The sequence below is a fragment of the Lissotriton helveticus genome, chromosome 7, assembly GCF_964261635.1.
Source record: "Lissotriton helveticus chromosome 7, aLisHel1.1, whole genome shotgun sequence".
NCBI classification, from domain to species: Eukaryota; Metazoa; Chordata; class Amphibia; order Caudata; family Salamandridae; genus Lissotriton; species Lissotriton helveticus.
Window position 1 is genome coordinate 1,730,407,090 of NC_136068.1, and position 23,770 is coordinate 1,730,430,859.

At 43.3% G+C, this 23,770-nt stretch overlaps 1 protein-coding gene across 1 annotated transcript in view; it reads left to right on the forward strand.

The window, feature by feature from the left end:
- Positions 1–23,770, forward strand: part of LOC144769666 (uncharacterized) — a 343,935-nt gene that overhangs the window by 140,052 nt on the left and 180,113 nt on the right. The window contains exons 12-14 of the mRNA XM_078653841.1: positions 884–1,201; positions 4,034–4,150; positions 9,997–10,049. Coding sequence (XP_078509967.1) covers positions 884–1,201; positions 4,034–4,150; positions 9,997–10,049 — 488 coding nt within the window. The remainder of the gene's footprint in view (positions 1–883; positions 1,202–4,033; positions 4,151–9,996; positions 10,050–23,770) is intronic.

Consider the following 23,770-nt stretch of genomic DNA (forward strand, 5'->3'; position numbering starts at 1 on the left):
AGAGAAGCACTTGGTTGGACATTGATCCTATTGCACTTTTGAAAAGCCTGTGACTACTTTCCCTCACGACTGTTGAGAGTAAGTGCAGAATGGTGTGTGCTTGGCCCAGTTTGCAAACCCAAAGTAGGGCTGACTCCAGGACAGCAGTGGTAAAAGATCTCAACCATTCCCAGTTCTGGCCCTATAACCCCTGTCTGACCTTTGACCTTTTGAATAGGGTCTGACATGGCATAATAGAGTTTTTGCTTTTATACAAATTTAATCCGTTTTTTTAAACATTCTTAAATTCACAGGAAACCAACCACCCCACAAACAGTGACCAACTTCAGATAGGTGAAAGGGTCTCAGCTGTAACTCTTCACCAGCCTTTCTCACTAGTGTGTATAACTTCATTTCCTCTACCCCCTCTATTGCCTATGCACCATATGCTGGTCTTCGGAGACCTTATAAAGCCTTTGGTGCACATTGGCCTTACGTAAGAATCAGATTAATGACACCTCACACAGTAACATTGCTGCATATAAATATTTTTGGTATTCAAGTCTAATGAATATTTTCAGTTTATAAATAGGTAGGATCCACATGCAGAGAGATTTAAAGGGTGTTTTGTACTATAGGACACAATGAATAACTCCTTAAGTTAGCAGAATCCAGGCCAAGGGTAAAATAATCTATCGGAAATAAAGACATAATGAGTCATTTAAAAAAAAAAAAGTAAATACATAAAATATATAAATGTATTTTGTATATAGAGAGAGAGATAGCTTTATCTATCTATATGAATATATATATATATATATATATATATATATTTTTTTTAATCTCTCATTTTAGTTCCTTCTCTACTTCATTCTGCTTCATGTTCTTATTGCTCCTTTTGCAGGTACTGCCATTAAATTAGATGCTGATAGAAATTTCACCTTCTTCGAAGGAAGCACCATCTCTATACCCATCGTGTACACACCCAGAGAACTGAACCCCATCATCACTTGGACAAGGAATTCTAATAGAATAGTCTCCTGGATAGTCGGAGATCCTACGGTGGCCATGGCGCGTGCGTATCAGTCACGCATCACCATCTTCTCGAGTGGCTCCCTCAACATTTCCAATGCAGTGCTCTCAGACACAGGAAGATACACAGTGCGGGCAGAAGGGGCGAACCAATCTGCAACTGAAATAGACATCGAGGTAGTCATTTTGGGTAAGTTTACTTGCATTACAATGTTTTTCATTCAGCAGAGTATTAGTAGGTCTTTAGTGACTGCCGATCAAATGAGAAAACTATAAAGGCTGCCTTATGCTTTCTTTTTTTCTGGGTTTGTTTAGTAACATTTACAATTTTCTTCATTGTGTATTTCAATAATCTTTTTTGCTGTGTTGGTTAGTAATCAATTATACATACAATTTTATGGATCTAAAATACACATAAGCATGTATTTATGGGAACTTTGTAATAGACCATTTGCGAAAACGTTTTCAGCTTCATTCATTATAGTTGTGCACCCACAGTAAGTGACTGTGGGACACATGGGGCGAGGATGTGGCCTAACTGCTAGGGCGGTTGACCTAAAATCTGAGGAACCGGGTTTGAGTCTTGGCAAGGATGCGCAACATCCTGTCATTCTGGGCAAATCACTTGATCTCCCCGTGCCTAAAAAAAATTAATGTGTCCTCATGTAACGCAACTGGTGCTTATCTAAAGCGTTCTGATACCTTCGGGTCAAGTTTGCGCTACATAAAACACCGTTAAAAAAAATGTATAAAGGTCATGAATAGTGGTGGCAAATTGAGCACTGCCTTTTAGAAATGTATCCTATTAGGTCCAATCACAAACTCTCCAGATGCAGAGAGTAGCAGATGACCTGCCTAATGATACTAACTACATAAAATAAAATATAATGACCCCCATTCACTCCGTGCCTCGCGTTTGCCGAGTGACTAGATACCGATTCAGTATCTCATTGGAGCAACGTGATTTCTACTTTTCCTCCCTACTAGCGTCCACATATTGAATCCGTATCCCACTGGAGCAACAAGATTCCCACTCGTGCTCCATACTTGGATCCAACTGGATGGTGGTCCTGTCTCACTCAAACCATGCAAAGGATAATTGGTAATTGCTACTATCCATATGGCTGTTTGTTCTTTGTCCTGAAGAAGACCCACCGTGACCTCACAATCACGCACAGTCTTGAGTCAAAACGTCGACGTGCCCCACAATCCATATCCCTTACTCTTCATTCCATGGCAAACTACAGAAATTAATATGAGGCCTATTGGAGATTCATATGTTTAGGAACGAATGTGTATTGATGTCAACATTTTATATTCTGTTTTGTAAAGCACTGTATGTATATATTATCTTCACCTACAACACCTTGTCACCTTTATATCACTTATTCGCAAGGTCACTCATCTTTTTATCAACAATCATTATTGCTCTTGACAGCCTTTCAATTCTGTAAATTGTAAATGAAATCTATATCAATCGGAAGTTTACAATATATCTATGCTGATTAACTTCACATATGTGTGTTTCCTTTTCTTTCTGCATAATCAATGTTGTTATTGTAAACGAAATTGAGTACACCCAACAGAACCACTTGGTATTAGAATGATACTACTAGACATGTCGCTGAATGCAAACCCTATGATTAGCTATAAACAGTTGAATGATGGCATGCAAGGAATAGCAAATCACCAACCCTGCGTTTGCATTCTCAAATGGGAATCTTTGTGTATAAAGTAGCCTATTTGCCTTAAAGGAACTCCTTATGTTTTAAAAAAAAACAGTTTCTCATTTGGGAAGACAGCAGGGCTCGCTCAACATAATTCCCAGAGCTAAAGTTACCACTTCCTTTGTGGAGTCAGTTACTTTTCAGTGGATTTGCCAACCATTAACTCATCCCATTGTGAGTAGCAGATAGGAGGGCCCACCCCTTTTAGATCCCTTTCCAATTAAGATTTGGAAAGGGTAGGAAACTTATTTTGTGAGTGTCACATGGTTTTGTGACTCAAAGATTGGGTTTAATACATAGCACACATTTAGGTGTAGTGGAACATTTGTAGTTAATCTTATGCAAGTACTTCAACTTCACTGTAATTTCTAAAATATGACCTTTTGTCTCCTGATTTATTGTTATGCTGCTCTGAGGTCTGGACACACACTATGTGCTGCTCTACACTATTCCATTTAGGGGCCTATACTTTCTGGCCCAGTGCTCTCAACAGCTACTCAATCTTGCTGGCTGTAAATTCTGGCCAGTAAAATTGCAGGAGGACTGGACAGAGGCTACGAGCCCACGACCCTATCCCCACCGCAACATGAGGGAATCCAAGGCCGGCTTTAGGGCCTGTGGGGGGGGGGGGGGTTTGCTGACTCGGGGTGGCGGCGCTATGTTTAGCAGTATCTTATGATTGGAGATATGAAGGGCACTTTTGCCTGGTGGTAGTGAGAGAAGCCGAGGAGGTGGACATAGGGCTTAGGGGTCCCAAAAATGATTGTCGCACAGGCACCAACAGTGCTAAAGTCAGCCCTGGAGGAGCATGGATGCGATCTCCCCAGTCTAGCTGCTGTATCACTGCCTCTACTCCACGCTGCCTCACACATTTACATTTCACACCTGCTTACAGGTGATTAATGGCAGCATTCATCCACACAGAATAGAGAATTCAGTGTGTAATTTGAACCTTAAAAATAGCTCGTTATTGCACCATACTTTCAGAATGTTACCACATGGCATCGTGGTTTACTTTTGCAAAGATGCAAAGATTGCACCCCGCCAGTACTGTGCCATTTGTAATTGGGGCCTTGGATTGCAGAGAAAACCAAGTGCATCCTGGGTCATTGGAACAAGGTGTTGCTTGTCAAAAGCATATGCCATTTTTGGAAGGGAGTGATTGGGTTCAAATACAGCATGAAGAAGGAGTGTTAATGGAATAATAAGGAAGGTAGGTGGTCTCCCCTACATGTGTGTGAAATAACATACTCCATTGATAGGTTATCCATCACTTTTGTCTCATCCTTTTCTAGAGAACAACAAGACCGAAAGCCTCAGCGGAGGACAGATCGCAGGAGTGGTGGTCGGTACTGCTGTTGGAGTCCCAAGTGCTATTGGAGGGTCGTACTTGGCAGCTAATAAAATATTAAGTAGGTTGTGTGTTCTATAAAGAAACACTCTATGCACAGTTACAAATGTCTGAGGGAACACAGAGCTCTACTGGATGTAGAAAAAAAAGAAAATAAGCCATACTTTTTAATAAAACAAAAAAACAAAGGTTAAAGTGACAATATAGTTATATAGGATAATAAGATCTTATATTTCTGTTAAAAACAAATCCACAGATATTCACTGAAAAATCAAAGGCTAAAGTGACATTACAGTTAGGTTAAATGTTAGTTAAAATATCTTTTTTAACTAAAAGAAACTCTGAAATTCACCAGTTATAGTTAACTGTGCTAAGTATACTTTGCTCCTCTGCCATTCACTGCTTATGATCTCACATATTACATTAGTCGGGCCATCATTGATGACATCACTAATGACGTCTCAAATGACATGAGCAGTGTGTGGCAGGCCCGAAAGTTATAGTTAGCTCAGTAAGCTATGAGTGGCCCCCGATGTGATCATTTTGTTCTGCTAGTCACTAACATTGCTGCATGTAAATATTTTTGTTACTCAAGTCTAATAATATTTTTTACTTTATAAATAGGTAGGTTACAAATGCAGTGAGAGGTAAAGGGAAGTTTGCACTGTGGGACACAATGAATAATTCGCCATTAGCAAGGGAGAATATAATCTAATAGAAATTTTAAGTTTGAAATTGTATTTTTTAAACTGGCATTTTCTAGGTATGGTCTAGGTAACTGAATAAACTCAAATAATGAAATAAATCTGGATGTGGCGATGCTGAGATGCTCATAGAGATGACTGTATTCTTAGTGTGCGATACAAATCATGTATATAATTAAAAAAAGATAAGGATGATACTGGTCTGCAGTTATCAGAAATCTCAAATGAGTGAGAAATATATAGGACATGCCTCCTCTTATAGGGCAGTATTTCCCCTCTGCATCTTTCACAGAAGCCCTCTGCCATAGAAACTACATTTTATTTCTACACACACAGATATGCTGCTGACTGGCCCACATCTGTCAGCAAGTGATGTTATGTTATGTTATTCACACTTATATCGCGCACAGCTGCCCCAGCAAAGGGGCGTCCTGGCGCTTAACAAGGAACACAAAACACAACTCCGTTAAAAAGCCAGAAAAAGGGAACAGCAGCAAACAATTTAAAAGCTAAACAAATAAAATAGTTTTGATGGCGCGTCTAAACTGCAGGAGGTCATCAAGAGCCCGGGTGTGAGGGGGGAGAGAGTTCCACCACTTTGCCGCTAACACTCGAAAAGAGCGACCACCGGCTCTACGCCTAAAGCGCGGAACAGCTGCCAGATTTTCGCCCAGAGATCTGAGGGTTCGCGAGGGTTTATAAGGTACCAACAAATTCTCCAGAATGCATAGTACCTTGAATTTGATCCTCTGGTTCACAGGGAGCCAATGGAGAGAACGCAGCGTATTAGAGACCGAACACTGCCTTGGCAGACCTATCATCACTCTGGCTGCAGCGTTTTGAACTCGCTGCAGCCGGTGAGTTCCGACTGATTAATCCCCGCCAAAAGCGAGCTAGCATAATCCAGCCGGGACAGCACTGACGCTTGAACCACCAGTTGCCTGGTGGGTGCGTCAAAGAATTTAAGGATAGGTCTTAAACCTCTGATAATACCATAGCAGGTAGCCGCCACCTTCTTGGTGTGACAGGTGAAACTGAGGGTCGGATCAAGCCAAACCTCTAGGTTTTTTATCTCCGATGCTGGAGAGGGGGTCACACCCAGTTCAGGGGGCCACCACCGGTCACCCCATAACTCCGCCTGCTTGCCGACCACCATAACCTCCGTCTTTTTGGCATTTAACTGGAGACAGTTAGAATTCATCCCGTTGGCCACTGCCCGTAATCCGTCGCGGAACCAGGGAACCTCCATCTCTGAGTCCCCACTCAGCGTGACCGCCAGCTGCGTATCATCTGCGTATGATACCATCGTCAAGCCCCATTGCTTGACTATCGCAGCCAGCGGCCTCAAGTAAAGGTTGAATAGAGTGGGACTTAACGATGAGCCCTGTGGAACACCCAGATCCAACGGATAAGATTTAGACTTGCCAGGCGGGATCGCAACCTTAAAGGACCGTTCAGCAAGAAAAGAACGAAACCAGCATAAGGCGGAACCCGTGACACCTACTTCTTCTAGGCGCTGAAGCTAAATCCTGTGCGAGATAGTGTCGAACGCGGCACTAAGATCTAATAACAGTAGTGCCGCCGTCCGACCCGCATCAAGCACGGAACGCAGATGTTCGACCATAGAGAGTAGGGCCATCTCCGTGCTGTGGCCCGCACGGAAACCGTTCTGGGTGGGATCAAGAATGTTAGCCCTGGTAAGATGGTCTGAAAGGATTCCGTTCACATGGGCCTCAGCAACTTTCGCAGCCCAAGGAAGCAAGGAAATGGGGCGGTAGTTCTCGGATTTAAGGGGGTCAAGGGTAGCCTTCTTCAAGATAGGTGTAACTACGGCCTGTTTCCACCTGATGGGAACTACACCTGAAGATAAAGACAGGTTGATCAAAGAAAGCACCGGAGTGCGGCATAACGGCGACAAGTTCCTGAGCTGAGCCGGTTTCATCGGATCTGCAGGAGATCCTGACTTAATTTTGAGGCTCAAGGAGTCAAAGGCCTCGTTGAAAGGGAGGTCAAGGTAGTGAGAAACTCGTATCCTCCCAAATTACAACTGACCTGCTCCGAGATAGGTGAACCAATCGGGAAAGTTCGATGGATGGTTTGAACTTTCTCGAGAAAAAAGGAGGCCAGGCCCTCGCAATGGGAGTCCGAACAGATTTCCGCCGCCGTTGCCCTCTTAGCCATCAGGTCCTTAAGCACCTTAAAGATGAGTTTCGAAGGATTCGAGCTATTCTGAAACTCTTGGGCATAGAAGGCTGCTCGTGTTCTACACACCGCCCTATGGTAGATTTTAATTTTAGCGAGGTAGCAGGCCTTCATTCCAGGATCGAACGATTTCCTCCACAACCTTTCAGCCTGTCTGCAGGCTTTTTTAAGAAGCGCTAGAGAACTGTCATACCAGGGGCTAGGCTCTTTCGAACAACACTTAGACCATACCAAGGGGATAAAAGAATCAAGGGCATGGGTGATCCACTCGCAGAAGAACTCATATCCGCGATCGACGTCAATGAAGGGGCCCAACGGAGCCTCTTCCAACAGATGGTAAAAGTCCTCCAGTCTCAGTTTGTTCCAGTGTCGCCTGAGAACTATTCTGTCCTGAGATATAAAAGGAGGTTCATGTATGGGGCATAGCATTTTCACCAGCATATGGTCTGTCCAGGCAATCTGGGTGGGACATAGAGCCCTAACTCCCTCTAAGTTGGTAAAGAAAGGATCAAGGATATGCCCGCCCCTATGTGTACTAGATGTGACCAGCTGGGTAAGTTGCAAGGCCTCTAAATCGGCCAAAATGCTACTGATAGAAGGGGAGGTCGAGCAATCAAAATGAAGATTGAGGTCTCCGAGAACATTAAAATTAGCACATCCTAGTGCCTCCGTACTAATTAAGTCCGGGAGAGCTGCCCTAAAAGCAGAGTCACATCCCGGAGGGCGATATATCAGCAAGCCAGAAAAGGTAAAGTGATGGCTGATCGAAACTTTAAAAAGAGCGCTTTCACATCCTGGGAGTTTTAAGAACTTCCACTCGCGCGGATAGCATGACTTGATGGCCATCGCAATGCCTCCCCCCCTAGTAACACGATTAAGTGTGAAGATGGAATATTCTGGGGGGAAGGCCAAATTAAGGATGGAAGTATCCGTATCCTGCAGCCAAGTTTCAGTCAAGAAAAACAAGTCAGGAGACTCATCCTTGATGAGATCATATATCTCCTGATGATGTTTTACCAGTGATCTAACATTTAGATTCCATACGCTAAGATCGCGCAGTCCTACCGTTCTTTTATGTGAAGATGGCGACTCCAGCGATCGAATAAGAGCAGGGGTAACTAAGGACCATCCTCCACATATGCATCGGTATGGACCACATAATGGGCCCACAGGGGGGTGGTCGCAATTAGTAATCCGACCTCGGATGGCCAACAGTTCCTCCCTTAGATATGTGAAAGTAGGCGACGTCATGGTGATAAGGCTAGAGCTTAGAGTCCTGCCGCGACCCGCGCCTCCTTAGCGCTGACGGGCGCAGACGGGCAGGACTCTGGCACGACTCAGGCGCAGGGAAGGCGCGTCCGCTGCGCGAAACCGCTGCGCGTTGAGGGCAGCTTTAAGTAAGCGTCCCTCTAAACAGCCGGAGCGCTAGACCGCTCGCAAATGGCGCCCGCTTATTGTCCCAACCACCCTAAGATGGCGCCTGTAGTTCCCCACCACAGGAACCGGACCCGCTAAACAGCGGTGCACAATCAATTAGGGTGCGAGTGAAGGGGAGAATAAGTCCCGATTAAAAACAAGGGAAAGGCAACTGAATCAAACAGAAATAGCAAAATAGGCAAGTTAAAAAGCCAGCAGCACCGCAATTAAAGCGCAGAGCGCAAGATGCCTAAGTGCAAAGCAGCGTGAAGGTACCTCGTCAAGGCTGTCCACTGAACTGGTCGCCTTAAGTAAGCGTCCCTCTAAGCAGCCGGAACGCTAGACCGCTCGCAAATGGCGCCCGCTGATTGTCCCAACCACCCTAAGATGGCAACTGTAGTTCCCCACCCCAGGAACCGGACCCACTAAACAGCGGTGCACAATCAATTAGGGTGCGAGTGAAGGGGAGAATAAGTCCCGATTAAAAACAAGGGAAAGGCAACTGAATCAAACAGAAATAGCAAAATAGGTAAGTTAAAAAGCCAGCAGCGCGGCAATTAAAGCGCAGAGCGCAAGATGCCTAAGTGCAAAGCAGCATGAAGGTACCTGAAGTCAGCTCAGAGTACTAGGCACATACTGCGTGCATCCTCCACAACACTGACTCAAACTAACTATATGACAAACTAACTAGCCTGATTGAATGATTGATTGATACATTACTAAAAATTGTAAAATGAATGAAGATGTTAAATAGTGACAACTGTTGTTATTCTTCAATCAGCTCTAAGAATTGGCATTGGTAGCTGGAAATCATTTTCCCTACTGTGATACTAGGTAGCAAATCAGAGCGCATAGCCTGCTTTATCTGACCTGCTTCTGAATGAATAGACAGCCTTAATGAACGTCCTTGCGTAGTGTGCTAGAGTCATTCCGAAAGGCTGCAGCATATGATGAACTCAGTTATACATTCTGATTGGATTGATTGAAAAGAAGCCAACCACACTTGCTGAAACAATTCTGATAACTGCCTTTCAACCAATCAGAATAAATGTAGGTGTTCACACCCTTATTTTTGGCTACTAGACAATCAATTAAAATGGCCTTCAGCAAACAGTTCCTCACCACATCACAAGAGCAGATTGATAAAGGTGGGTTCAGCTGTGTCGGTTTCTCAGCAGATAATCCTTCAGAATTGGAAATATGCTGTTATAGCTGAGTACGCTACATAAAAAAGTAGTTTTCACTGTTAATTCTCCATAGATTTAAAATCATCGATATAGCTGTTCATTCTCCCTCTCTTCAATCAGTCATTTGCTGGTAGCTCTCCTCACTCCATGACTTGCAGAACCCAAACTCTATGACATCTCTTGTAGGATCATGGATGTCACTTCTTGGCCTGCCCTACTTAGCCCAAGTTTCACGAACTCTACCAACTACATTAGACCCTTGTGAGACACACTCCATAATCAATTATTTTTTCCATCACTGCAACCACTGTCCACCTTCATGCTCTGTGATGCTTTCAAATAGGTACCACTGTATGGTTCAGTGCAACTAAACATCTGACTGTTATGTTTCTAAACAGGTTCATCCCCTTCGGTGCCACAGTTACCAGAGATAGCGCAACCACCACCCACGGTAAGTCTATTGTCATCCAAATGAATGTTGAAGCTAACCTAAGTAAAGTAAATTGATTAAAACAGAGAAAGGAACTCTCGTCACATGGCATTTTCCTAGGAAGCTTTTCATTTTTTCTACTGTCCAGGAAGAACAAGTCACTTACCTGCGGTGATCTCTTTTCTGGTAGTGACATCTAACAGTAGATTCCTCACCCAAGGGACCCTTTCCCTTTTTGAATCTACACAACTATTTTGTTCGAATCATATGTGCTATGGATACACATGCTTTGCATACTCCTGCCATATACACATGCTTTGTATACTCCTGCCATCTAGTGTTGGGTCGGATGTTTGCAAGTTGTTTTTCTTTGAAGAAGTCTTTTCCAGTTACTCCTCCTTTCGGTGATAGTGTGCATGGGCATCAGCTCCATTGTTAGATTTTTTTGTTTCCGCCATCGGGTTCGGACTAGTATTGCGGCTTTCCGATTTGAAACCGTTAATCGGTTCACAATTCATTCTACCCTCTATTTATTATTTTCTATTCTTTCTCCACCTTTTTGTGTCGAACTCTAAGAAGACTGTATCTATATTATTGAAAAACTGTAACCGCGGCCTTCGGCCTACCTCTTTCCTTGGCTTCTACTTCAAGAACCAGCACCCAGTCTTACGCCGATGGAACAGAAGACATTTCAATTCTGTCCTCGATGCCATGTCAAATATCCACTTATCGACCAGCCTAAGGCCTGTAACCTCTGTTTCTACCTGGAACATAAAGAAGAACACTGCGACGCATGTCGGTCGTTCCATTTTAAGAAGACACTGTTGGACTGTCGGGCTCGTCAGAGAGGCATGCAGCTACAAAGTATTCAGGAAACCCCTGATATCTTTGGTGAGGACATCGAGCAGGAGCAGGAAGAAATGTCAGTGGAGGAAGAGGCCTTCTCCCTCCAGGACTCCCATTCCGAATTGGAGATCGAACTCAAGTCCCAAGACCTTCTGGCTGCACAGGATCCCGTGAGTAACAAAGCCCCTTTGCCCACCAAACCCACTCCATCTAAACAAAAGGCGATTGGGCCACCACTCCCAATAGGCCATGGTCGGCACTGAGAATCTGATTCCAGCGCCATGCCTTCTGGCTCAGCATCGAAACAGCAAGTCAAGCCTCCGGCTCAAACCCGAGCCACGATGATACCCCTTTGGTTCCAAAGCATCTTGGATTGAAAGAGAAAAAGCAAAAATCCAGCTCAGCATCGACAACTTCGGCGCTGAAACAGAAAGGCACTCCCTTAAAGCCACTGGAGCAGATTTTGGAGAAAATATAGGAAAGGTTGGATCCTAAACAAAAGAAGATCCACATAAATCCAGATACTGGATACATAACAGCAAAACCAGTAATACCATTTAAAAGGAAAGCAGACACAGAATACAGAATCCCTCTCAAAAAGAAAAAGGACATAGCTACTGTAATGAATGTGCTTTTGGAATGGTGACGGAATTTGAGTCCTGATTGAAATTCCTTCTGTGGTGAACTTCCCACATGGCCCCCCTCGGCTCCCAGCTTAAATATCATTATTCAACGTGAGGCGAAGCTTCTACAAAACCTCGCCCTCTTCTCATTGGAAAAAAAGAGCAGGCTGTACCAGTCTGCATCAAGGGCAAGACAGAGACTGGCCAAGCCCCCGTATCTTGACTTCGAGGCAGAGTTGTACATTCTACAGATAATATCCAGTTCACTCTGGTCAGTGAGGTGCGAAAAACTAGTGAGGAGCAGAAAGACCTTGAATATGATTCGCAAGCACTGCTGTGTAGGCAGGAGCAAGGCAAAGTCAGACATGAGGCCATGTCAAAGCCAATAGTAAGAACTCATAATTCTGTGCACGCAAAAGCAAGGCAAAGTCAGAAAGTAAGATAACACGAGACCATGTCAAAGCCAATAGTCAAAGTCAGAAAACAAGATGACATGAAGCCATGTCAAAGCCAATAGTCAAAGTCAGAAAACAAGATGACATGAAGCCATGTCAAAGCCAATAGTCAGAACTCATCAGCAAAGCAAAGCCAGAAAATAAGAAGACATGAGGCCATGCCAAAGCCAATAGTAAGAACCCAAACAACTTGCACGCACTGCTGTGCGTACAGAGAAACTGCAGCAAGGCAAAGCCAAGGGAAAAAGATGACATAAAGCCATGTCAAAGCCAATAGTAAGAACCCAAAAAACCTGCAAGCACTGCTGTGCGCGCAGAGAAACTGCAGCAAGGAAAAGCCAAGGGAAAAAGATGACATAAACCATGTCAAAGCCAATAGTAAGCACTCATAATTAACAATCAAGGCAAAGTCAGGTCAAAGCCAATAGTAAGCACTTATAATATAAATGTACTGTTCTACTCCGTGACAGATCTCACTAAAAGGCAGCAAGAATACAAGACAGAAAAGAAGCAGGCATATGCAGCACAGTCTCATATATCCAGGCTAGGATAAAATAACACACTAAAGTCAGTTAAAATGTCGGTAGTTGGGAGTCATCATAGGGTGCCAAATCACAAGAGCGCCTCTTTTATTACAGCTACTAGCCCTATTTGTATTCCCCAGACCTTTCCACCTTCTTCACCAATACCAGATGCGCCAAGAAACCGCTTGGTGTAAGCGTGACTTTAACATAACATAACATAACACAGATCCGTTACACATTACACCATCGAGTTCTCCTAACATAAATCTTGATATAGAGGAGGATGATGACAATGAAAATTAGCCACTACCAGATTCATGGGATGACTACAATATAGATCCACCTCAGGATACAGACCCTTATCTACATCCAGCAAAACCTTCCCATCCTGATGATAATACTGCATATCAATAATTAATTGCTAGAGCAGCTAATTACTATGCCTTTACATAATGAGGCAATGGAAGAAGATTTTATTTTTGAAACCTTTGGAAGTTGACACAAAAACACACAAATGTTGCTTATGCTTAAGAGTATGTAGATGCTGATGATACTGCAGACAGAGGAGTCATCACTAGTATTCTCCTCAGAAGACATGCATGGTAACAAAACTCAGGTTTTAATCCAGAAGTACAACAAACGTTACTAAATGAACTGTTCAACAAGGAACATGTATTTGCTCCTCAAGTGGATGAATTACTTGAAAAAATGAAGAAAGATACAGAAGTAGCAAAATCAATGAGGGCACTACAGTCGCTCTCTCATACAGGTTCCTTTTGCGGTTCATTTTATAGGGGAGGCTCCATAAATACTTCCACAGATGCTAACACATCTTCCTATAAACCACATAATCAATCTTCCCCCTCTTGAGGCCTTTACAAAGATGGTTACAGATGGAGCAATTTTAAAGGCAGAGGTAGAGGTACCCCGACATGTATGTCTCCATCTCCCAACAAAGTGACTTCATAACAATCCACCCCCGATCATCATACACCTGTCTGGGAATACTTCATCAATTTCTTCCCGTTTGGCAGTCAATAACATCAGACAAATGGGTGTTGGAGATTATCCAAAATGGTTGTTGCCTGGAGCTCACAAGCAATCCTCCCAATATTCCACCTTGCATTCACAAACTCCTGCTAAAGCTCCAACAACTGCTCAAACAAGTGGTACAAGCTCTTCTAACAAAAGGAGCTATTGAAACAGTTCCATTACAACAAGAAAGGGTCAGGAGTTTACTCACTTTACTTGCTAATCCCAAAAAAGGATGGGTCTCTACGTCCAATATTAGATCTCAGACCTCTAAATTTAAACATACCATCAGAACACTTCTAGAGGGTCACACTTCAACAAGTGCTTCCCCTCTAACAAAACTACAGTACTAGACTTAAAGGCATCTACTTTCACATCCCTATTCACTCAACACATCACAAATACCTCAGATTAGTGGTAGCAGGAAAGCATTATCAACTCAATGTGCTCACATTTGTAGTAACTACTGCACTCAGGGTATTCAACAAATGTCTAGTAGTAGTAGCAGCTCATCTCAGAAGACAACAAATTCATGTCTTCCTAGAACTGGACGATTGGCTCATCAAAGCCAACACACATAGGGGCCCATTAGGATGGCGGGTGGATTCCCCCCACCAGGTTGGCGGTAGCCACCGCCAGCCTGGCGGGGGCAATACGCCCGCCATCTGCACCTAGATTCCCCCGCCATATTAGGATGGTGGGGGGGACAGCGGCAGACGGAAAGACCGTTCTCCGCTTTCCCTCCCCGGTCGCCTTGCGACCGCGGCGGAAAAGGTTTAATATGGTGGCGGTGTCTAATAGACACCGCCAGCCATATTATGAAGGGCGTCTTTAGGTGCCTTTCCCGCTGCGGCGATGCCACCACGGAAAGGCATGCGGTCTTCACTCTGGGTGCCCCCTGCGGGCCCCCAGAGTGAAGGAAAGGTGGGGGTGCACACGGGGGGTACCTGTGGTATGCCCCTTCATTTGCATAAACAAAGCGGCAGGCACCGCGCGATGCCTGCCGCTTTGTTTATGCGAATGCATCAATGCATTTTTAGCATTGTGGCGGGCGGTGCAGAGAGCACTGCCCGCCACAATGCTAAAAATGCAGGATGTGCCCGCCACTGTGGCGGGCACATCCTAATACCCCCCACGGGACCCCCGCCCTTATGGCGGGCGGTCCTGAATTCCGACTCAAAATACCATAAACATTCTCCATCAATTGGGATTTACAGTCAATGCACAAAGATCCCATCTTCAACCATCACAGCAAAAAACATATCTGGGAGCAACGCTAAACATTCACCCAGCTCTAGCCTCACCCAAACCAGCCAGAATTCATGACGTTCAAACTTTATTACTACAGTTTCAAAACAACCAATACCTAACAGTAAGGACTTTCATGTAACTGTTAGAAATGATGAAGTCATGCATTGCAATAGTGCCACGCGCAAGTTTACAGATGCGTCCGCTACAGGAATGCTTAGCACATCAGTGGAATCAATCACAGGGTCAATTACCAGATCTTGTGTTGGTAGACAGCCACACTTATCGCTCTCTGCAGTGGTGAAACACACAACACGTATCAAAAGGGTGGTCTTTCATCAGCCCTATTCCACAAGTTGTGCAAACAACAGATGCCTCTCTCACAGGTTGGGGTGCCCATCTAATTCAAGGCTTATGGGACACCAGACACAGAAGTCTCTACATAAATTACTTGTAGCTTCTAGCAGTTCAACTTGCTCTAAAAGCTTTTCAGCCTGACCCAGAAGCGAAAGTTCTAGTCCGAGCGGACAATATGACAGCCATGTGCTATGTACAAAAATAGGGTGGGGCACACTCTCTACCGTTGTCATGCCTCTCTCTGAACATTTGGCGTTGGGCAATACATCACAAAATATATTTTCTAGCAGAACACCTTCCAGGCATGCACAACCAATTTGCCGACCTCCTCAGCAGGATGTGGCAACAAGTACATGAATGGGAGCTTCATCCCAAGGCTCTCTTCCGTTCTTCCAAAAATGGGGATTTCCACAGATAGACCTCTTTGCCACAGCACAGAACTCAAAATGTCCAAGCTTCACATCCAGATTCCCACACCATATATCTAAAGGCAATGCTTTATGGATGAGCTGGTCAGGGATATTTGCTTAGGCTTTTCCTTCTCTCCGTGCCCTTCCATTTCTAGTTCGGAAACTCAGACAGACGTCACTCACACTAATCTAAATGACTCCCACATGGGCTCGTCAAACATGGTTCACCACACTACTAGAACTGTCAGTAGTACCACACCAAAATGTGTACCTTACTTCCAACCTTCTCACACAGAACCAAGGAGCAATCAGACATCCAAACCCGAAGGAGTTCAACCTAGTGATCTGGCTCCTAAAGTCATAGAGTTTGGATACCTAAATCTACCACCGGATAGTATGACAATTCTTAAAGAAGCAAGAAAACCTACCACTAGAGCATGCTATGCAGCAAGTGGTTATATATTGTAATAACAACAACATTGATCCACTAGATGCATCCAAACAAAGCATTATTTATTACCTTTTGCATCTACTCCGAGTTGGATTAGCCTACACATTCATTCGGCTAAAGCTTGCAGCAATAGCTGCATATCTACAAAACAGACAACATTAAGGCTTTTATGGAAGGCTTAAAAGAAAAATACCATCCAGAGTACCACTTGCACCTGTCAGGATCCTGAACATTGTTCTCACAAGACTAATTGGCCAACATTTTGAGCCATTACACAATTGTCCACTACAGTTTCTTTCATGGATAGTTGAATTTCTAATTGCTATTATATCATTAAGAGGTGTCGCTGAACTACAGGCATTAACCTTAGAAGAACCCTTCTTTCAACAGCATAAAGACAGAGTGGATCTTCGCACAAATCCAAAATCCCTTCCTAAAGTAGTGACTGTGTTTCACCTTAACCAGTCAGTTGAGTTATCTGTGTTTTTCCCTCAACCTGATTCAGTAGCAGAAAGGGCTCTACACACACCTGATATTAAAATAGCACTATTATACTACATTGATCGAACAAAAGATTTCCACAAAACTACTTTTTGTTGCATTTGCTCTGCCTCATAAAGGTAATCCTATCTCCAAATCTTGTATTTCTAGATCGTTTATTAAATGTATCCAAACTTGCTATATTAAAGCTAAAAGAGCTTAAACTATTGCTTCTAGAGCACATTCTACCCGCAAAATAGGAGCATCTATAGTTTTGTTAGGCAACTTTCCCATAGCAGACATATCTAAAGCAGCTACATGGTCTACACCACACCTATTTACCAAACATTATTGTGTAGATGTATTAGCACGTCAACAAGCTAATGTAGGACAAGCAGTGCTAAGAACACTTTTTCAAACAACTGCAACATCCACTGGTTAGCCACCACTTTTGGAGGGTACTGCTATAGAGTCTGTGCAAGCAAAAGAACAGGGGGGACATGTGGAGGAATCGATAAAGAACTTTTAGCAGGTAAAACATAAATTAGTCCCTACTTACAGGTACAAGGTCCCAAAAATTAATTGAACTGAGTTTTTGTTTACATACCCCCTCCAAATCAAATTGAAACCATTTTCAATATATAATTTTATGAATTCTTTAATTCATTATCTTTTTAAACAAATCATTTCTCATTCCTTCCTACCCATTCTTATAAACAATTAGTAGCAAAATATTTTTTTGCAATTCAACCATGAGGTAGTCCCATACACACAAGAGGGAGACAATCAACCCTCTACTACATCCAAAATGTGCGTGACCAACTTCTTTATTGGTATTCAAGTTTCATCAGACTCCTCGGTTCTGCTGGGTCAACGCGTATCAGCCCAGGCATTAGGGCCTCATCAGGACATGGGTGCAAGGAGGAAACAACACCTCCAGGATGAATAAAAGCTATCATCATCATCACAAAACTTTATTTCGCACCACTCGGTGCATAAAAGTGTATCAACAAAACATTACAGTACAGATAATAATTGAAGGTTAAAAAAGAATCAAAGAAAATGCAATACAATGTACAATCATTTAACCGAAATATAACAATCATAAAAATACCACAATAAGAATAATACAGTACGAACGTTGATCGTCTAAAAGTAGTGCAAATGCATTTGTCTAGCCCAGGGATCTCCAGCCTTTTGTGGAATGAGAGCCACTTCTGATCAGTGAAAATCATCATGAGCTACTGAAGGCCACCTACTCCCTTGCCCAGCTTCATTGACTTTAAACCTTATGTCCATGTAGCCTGATACTATGGTTTGAATAAAATACTGTGATTAGGAGTACTGTTATGGCACTGCCATGTTCGCCAGTGAGTGCATGGACTGTGGGGATGTATGAACTTATGGTACAGGACATACATTTCACCATATGTGGCACCATTACATGTATAACACAAACATACAACCATTTTTATTTTAAATGAGAGAAATTTAAAGTGCAAAAAAATGTTCTGCAAAAAATGGTCATAATAAGGAACATTTTTCAGCCCTTGAAGGTATATTTTTCTGCACTTGAAATTTCTGACCTTTTTTAAAAATGGCAGTATGGCAGTATTTTTCAGTTATAATTATGGCAGCCTGTCTACCAGCCACTAGTAAATGTGACAATTTTAAGTGAGAGAAAATTCAAATGAAGAGTTACATTTTGTGTTTATATGCATTGCAGAAAGCTCATCATGTTAGCTTTCTCCCATGTCAAAGTTTCTTTACAAACAGCAGTCATATTACTCCCAGTGGCCTGTAGATGTGGTGCCATATTTATAACAGGAAAATACAGTCATGTGTTTAAATGTGAGGGAATTTAAAGTGAAGAAACATGCGTCATAAAACACTAGGATACTCTGGACCTGTATGAACGAGGCTCATCCTAGGCTAAAGATTGATTCCCCCAGACTAGGGGACCACCCAAAAGCGCCAGAAGTAAGCTCAGACTCCCTTGGACTAGTGGAACCAGTCCCCTCAAAGCAGCAGGTTTAATGACGCTCAGGAATCGAAGAATCACTGGCCATCAGGCCCTCTGTGGGATCGGCCAAATCCAGACAAGGTTTTTCAACTTAGTAGTCATCCCAGCCCTGAGGATAAGTGACCTATGAGTTTTGTACAAAGCAAACAGCATTAGCTATAGAGTGACAGCTAAAAAGGAGAAACTTGAGAAGCTCCTATGAAGAGAAAACATTAGAGTTTGAGAGCCATTCCTCAAAATTAGACCATGAGATGGTGAACATTTTTCCGAGCCCAAAGTGATCATGATGGGGGGAAAGAAGGTGGAGACAAACACTCTCTACCCTTTCCCAGACCCCCTTCACCAGTGGTAAGTGAAAGGAGTCACTCTAATAGACCTCCCAGTGGTAAGGTGGTATGTACCCTTGAGGATGAACGTCACATATTCTCCGGGAGGAAATAAATCTTGAATTGAAAAAAAAAGAAAACCAATCCTTGAGGTAAGAAGGGTTAATATGGGCTTGAACTCCAAAAATGGTGGCAGCAATACCCATAGGGAGAAGGAGGAACCCTTTGACTCTAAGATGTTCAAAAAGGATTGTCCCGAAGTTTAGAAATGGTAATGACATAGACAAATGGTTTGCAGCCTTTGAGAGGTCCTGAAAAATGAGTAGGATAGGTAATCAATACTGTGGCTTTCTACTTTGGGAGTTGTTCTCGGTAAAGGGCAGATATAGACTGCTGACCCTCAATGAGGATGTGGCTGAGTTCTATTAGCATATGAAGAAAACACTTATAGAAGGCCTTTTCTGACAGCAAGAAAGTCCTGGAAAGTCAAGCACCTGTTCAGAATCAAAGTGCTACCGCTGAACTGACACAAGGGAACGGGGGAGAAGGGTGTCTGCCACAGAAAGTGGTAGCCCAAAATCATAACAGCAAGAGAGGTTAGAAGAACCCACAGTTGTTCCTAGCTAGCTCACCCACATGTCAGTGGCGAGCTCTATGTGTTGTTTTTGGATACTGAAAGCTGTCAGTAGCCTCTTATGGGTGCTGGCCTTCATGGCAGCACTGTACTTGGCATGGGAGGCCAACCCCAGGGCCAAAAGCAAGTTGGGCCCCCTGCTGGCCAGGGTTGCTCAAGTGTTTTGTGACCTCTGTGGATTAGCTAGGTGTTGCCCTAGAAAAGATAGGGTTAGAAGAGGTGGGCACCTCACTACATAAGGTAAAAGGGAAGGAACAAAAATACACAGCTTTATGTAGACTCCAAATAGGTCCAGTTTAAAATTGGCCCCGTTACCGTTGAGATGAGTCACCTGCACATAGGGAGTGACCTTGACAGGAGGATGTGTGGTAGAGAGGCTGTGCAATAGTAGTCAGTTTTTTTGACATTCTTACTCACTCACAAGCTATGTAACCTCTCCCAGGATTGGACAGAGTCTCCTAAACTCTCATCACACAGCCACGCTATACTCCTGAACTCTCATCACACAGCCACGCTATACTAGTCCTTGTTTTCTAACCTTTGTTAATATCATTTATATGTTTAATTTTTGATGTTTTTGTTTTCCACAATGTTTAGATCCAATTGTTTATCAAACCCAACAAACTAGACAATGAATGTACCATATTTGGTTTGTAATTTATTTTGTATCTTGAATCATTCTTAAAATGCATCCTTTTTTTTAAACAAAAATATGAATAAAGTGACATTTTGTGTGTTTTAAAGAATTGTTCCTCCTTTACACTGAGTTCTAAACTATCCGTTGAGTCATGATGAAAATATATTGATGTAAACTGCATCATTAGAACTGCCTAGGAATTTGTTCTGCCATTGTTATAATACCCTGTCCTAGGAGTTCTAGACTAATTACAGGAGGTCTTGTTATTTGCACGATCTCCTGAGTGTGTTGGCATGGGGGAGTGTAAGAAACCGGGCTTTTTGCAGTTGCCCCCCCCCCCCCATTTTTATCCCAGATGGACTGCTAGATGCTTGTTTTTGACTTGGAGACTGCACCCGAGCCTGCTAACCCAGCCCCAGTGCCGCTGCTCTTACCCCAAAGCTGTGTGAATTGGTAAATCCAATTAGTTAGGACTTTACCCCACCTTATAAGTCCCTAGTATATGGTACTAGTCGTTCCCAGAGCATGGGTGGTAAAGGGGCCCATTGGCTTTCAGCACTGTTTATGCCACCCTGAGTAACCCAAAGAAACTATTGAGAGCAGACCTGCCATTGCAGACTGCAGGAGAAATACAAACTGATAAACCTGGACTTTACCATCATCATGTGTGACAAAGTCGAAGCATTATCTCTTATATATGCCAGTCACCCCTAAGGAAGGCCTCGAAAAGCCCAGGAGGAAGGGTGCCTTATATCAAAGGTGTGGACATATAAGTGCAAGCGAATATGGCCCTACACTTGCCTTTACCATTAAAGGATACATTAAGTGCTAGACTGTCCATTGGATAGCAGGGCTGGCACCAGGGCAAATCTGAGGTTGGCGGCTCCATTATAGTACCACATAAATATGTCATGTTTGATATAAAAAACGTGCCTTCTTGCCCCTGATACAAATCTCTTGTTGAAGACAAAGTGGCATGCACCCAAGTGGCTACCTTAGAGGTTGCCCACCTGGTTGTCCCAGCTTCTTTCTGCTCTAGCTAGCAAGTCTGTGTTTCCCACATTTTCTACCACTAAGACATGATTCTGACCGCCTGCCAAGCAGTGTGATCACTCCCAGGAGTCAGAACCAAAGGCTTGGGCAGGAAGGAGGTCATACCTTCCTCCTCCTTGCAGGCTAGAGAAGTGCCACATCAAGGTGGTAAACTTCAAAGGCTGCACCGCATCTGATATGCATCTGGGCTGACTCTCTGAGGAAGAACCAGCCCTCCCCCTGCCCCAGGCACATTTGCACCCTGGACAGGTGGGAAATTAGTTAGTCAAGGAGATGTAAACCCCCAGAAGGCAAGCCACACCTCCAGGGTGAGCAGCCTGGTCTCTACACTAAAATTAGATTTCTGGCATCTTCAGGAGTGGAAGAATAGAGGGTTCTGAGTAACAATGGTGACCAACCCCCAGATGTGGTCAAATCAGGGGCATATTAGCTCCAGGGACTAGCAGCACATTGGTTACTTGCTCCCTCCCCCTAACTCGCCTAACTCTAGGATTTAAGGGTCACCCTTCACACCAGAACCTCCGTTCTGATACAGCTTGCATCAAAGAGGACGCAGAAGGGACTTGTGTCATGGATAGCAGGAACTTCCACAAACAAAGAGAAGAATACTCTGGACCTGTGGCAACACTTCTTGGAACTGTATGGACAAAGCTTGTCCTTGGCTAAATGTTGTTTCCCCAAGACCGAGGGACCTCTAACAGCACCAGAAGCAAACTCCGACTCCCTTGGACTAGTAGGACTAGTCCCCTGCAAACTGCAGGTAAATCGGTGCTGAAGAACTGAAGAATCACTGGCCATTGAGCCCTCCAAGTGATCGGCTGAATCCAGATGGACTAGTGCAGTGTGGGAATTATAGTCCAGCCTTCCATGAAGTTTCAAGCCGCTCCCATCTTTCCCTGGACCTCAAGATGTTGAAGAAGCGGATCACTGACAGAATATCGAATACCAGAATATCGAGTTACACAAATATCGGGACATAATTAACAATGTCAAAAATATCGACCTCCTATCTTCATAATGCTACGTACAAAAATATTGTTGTTAAAAAAATTGTGGTTGAAAGTACAAAATATTTTTTTTCTGTATAACAAAGAATGTAAAATAAATTAAATAATACATTAAACTTGTTATATTTTTTTCATTTATTTGTAAATGTTAACAATTATAAGTAATACATGTAATTTAAAATTAAATTAAACTTACTTATAAAATTTATATATATATATATATATATATATATATATATATATATATATATATTACCTACTGGCGGTCGCCAGTAGGTATATATAGTTAGGATTTTTTCTCTATGGGTTTTTTGAAAATTCTATGTCTAATAACTTTGGCGTTTGTGGACGGAATTGGCTGAAATTTTCAGGAAAATGGCACATTTTGTTTCTGAGCAGCCCTTGAAAATTTGGGGGGGGTTCGTCCAGTGGGGGCCGAGAAAAAAGGGGGGTCCCAAAACGTGTTTTTAACATTGAGTTTTCCATAGGGCGGTTGGCCTCACTTTTAGCCCGAACGGCTGAATGGATTTGCACGAAACTTGGCAAAATTGTAGGAACTGGTAGCCCGATGTGCCTTTTGTAGGTCTCAATATATGTGCTCCAGTGGATTTTGAGAAATTAACGTTTAAAAAAAGATATATATCTGTAACAGCGGACCGGGCAGCGCTCTGGTTCGCGGACTTTTCGCGCAACGGAGCTTTGTGAAGCGAAGCTGATTGGTTCTCCGGCGTCTGTCAACATTCCAAACAGTCCGTAGCGGCCGCCATCTTGTCTCTCGGTAGGATCGAGAGACAAGAGGAGGCCGAAGCGAAGGGGCAAATGACCATAAGGGGGCATAGTACATTGTCGCTCACCCCCTAGGTTTGATGTGGAGGTTTTAAAAGGGCCCCGCGGGGCAAAAAAAAATAAAAATAATAATAATCGAACAGCTGAATGGATTTGCACGAAACTTGGCAAAATTGTAGGGACTGGTAGCCCGATGTGCCTTTGCTAGATCTCAATATATGTGCTCCAGTGGATTTTGAGAAATTAACGTTCAAAAAAAGGTATATATCTGTAACAGCGCACCGCTTCGCGTACTTTTCGCGTTACGGAGCTTTGCGAAGTGAAGCTGATTGGCTCTCCGGTGTCTGTAAACATTCCAAACAGTCCGTAGCGGCCGCCATCTTGTCTCTCGGTAGGATCGAACAGCTGAATGGATTTGCACGAAACTTGGCAAAATTGTAGGGACTGGTAGCCCGATGTGCCTTTGCTAGGTCTCAATATATGTGCTTCAGTGCATTTTGAGAAATTAACGTTCAGAAACAAGATATATATCTGTAACAGCGCTCCGCTTCGCGGAGATAAAATTATATGTGTATTACCTAGCTGTTGCTAACACCAGTTAGCGACGGCTAGTAGAAGATAGCGACCATCTTGGGCCCCACTTTGCATGTGAGTGATATTTATCACTAATGACATGCAAAGTGGGCATGCCAAGATGTTAGCGACTGGAAACAGTCGCTAACATCGCTATCTCCTATTATCAACTTTTGGAAATATTCGAGATAAGGGCGAATATCTCTAAAAGCTACCACCTGCCCTGAGCAGTTCTTAGCCATGTTATCCAATGGGAGGTGGATAACATGGCTAAGAG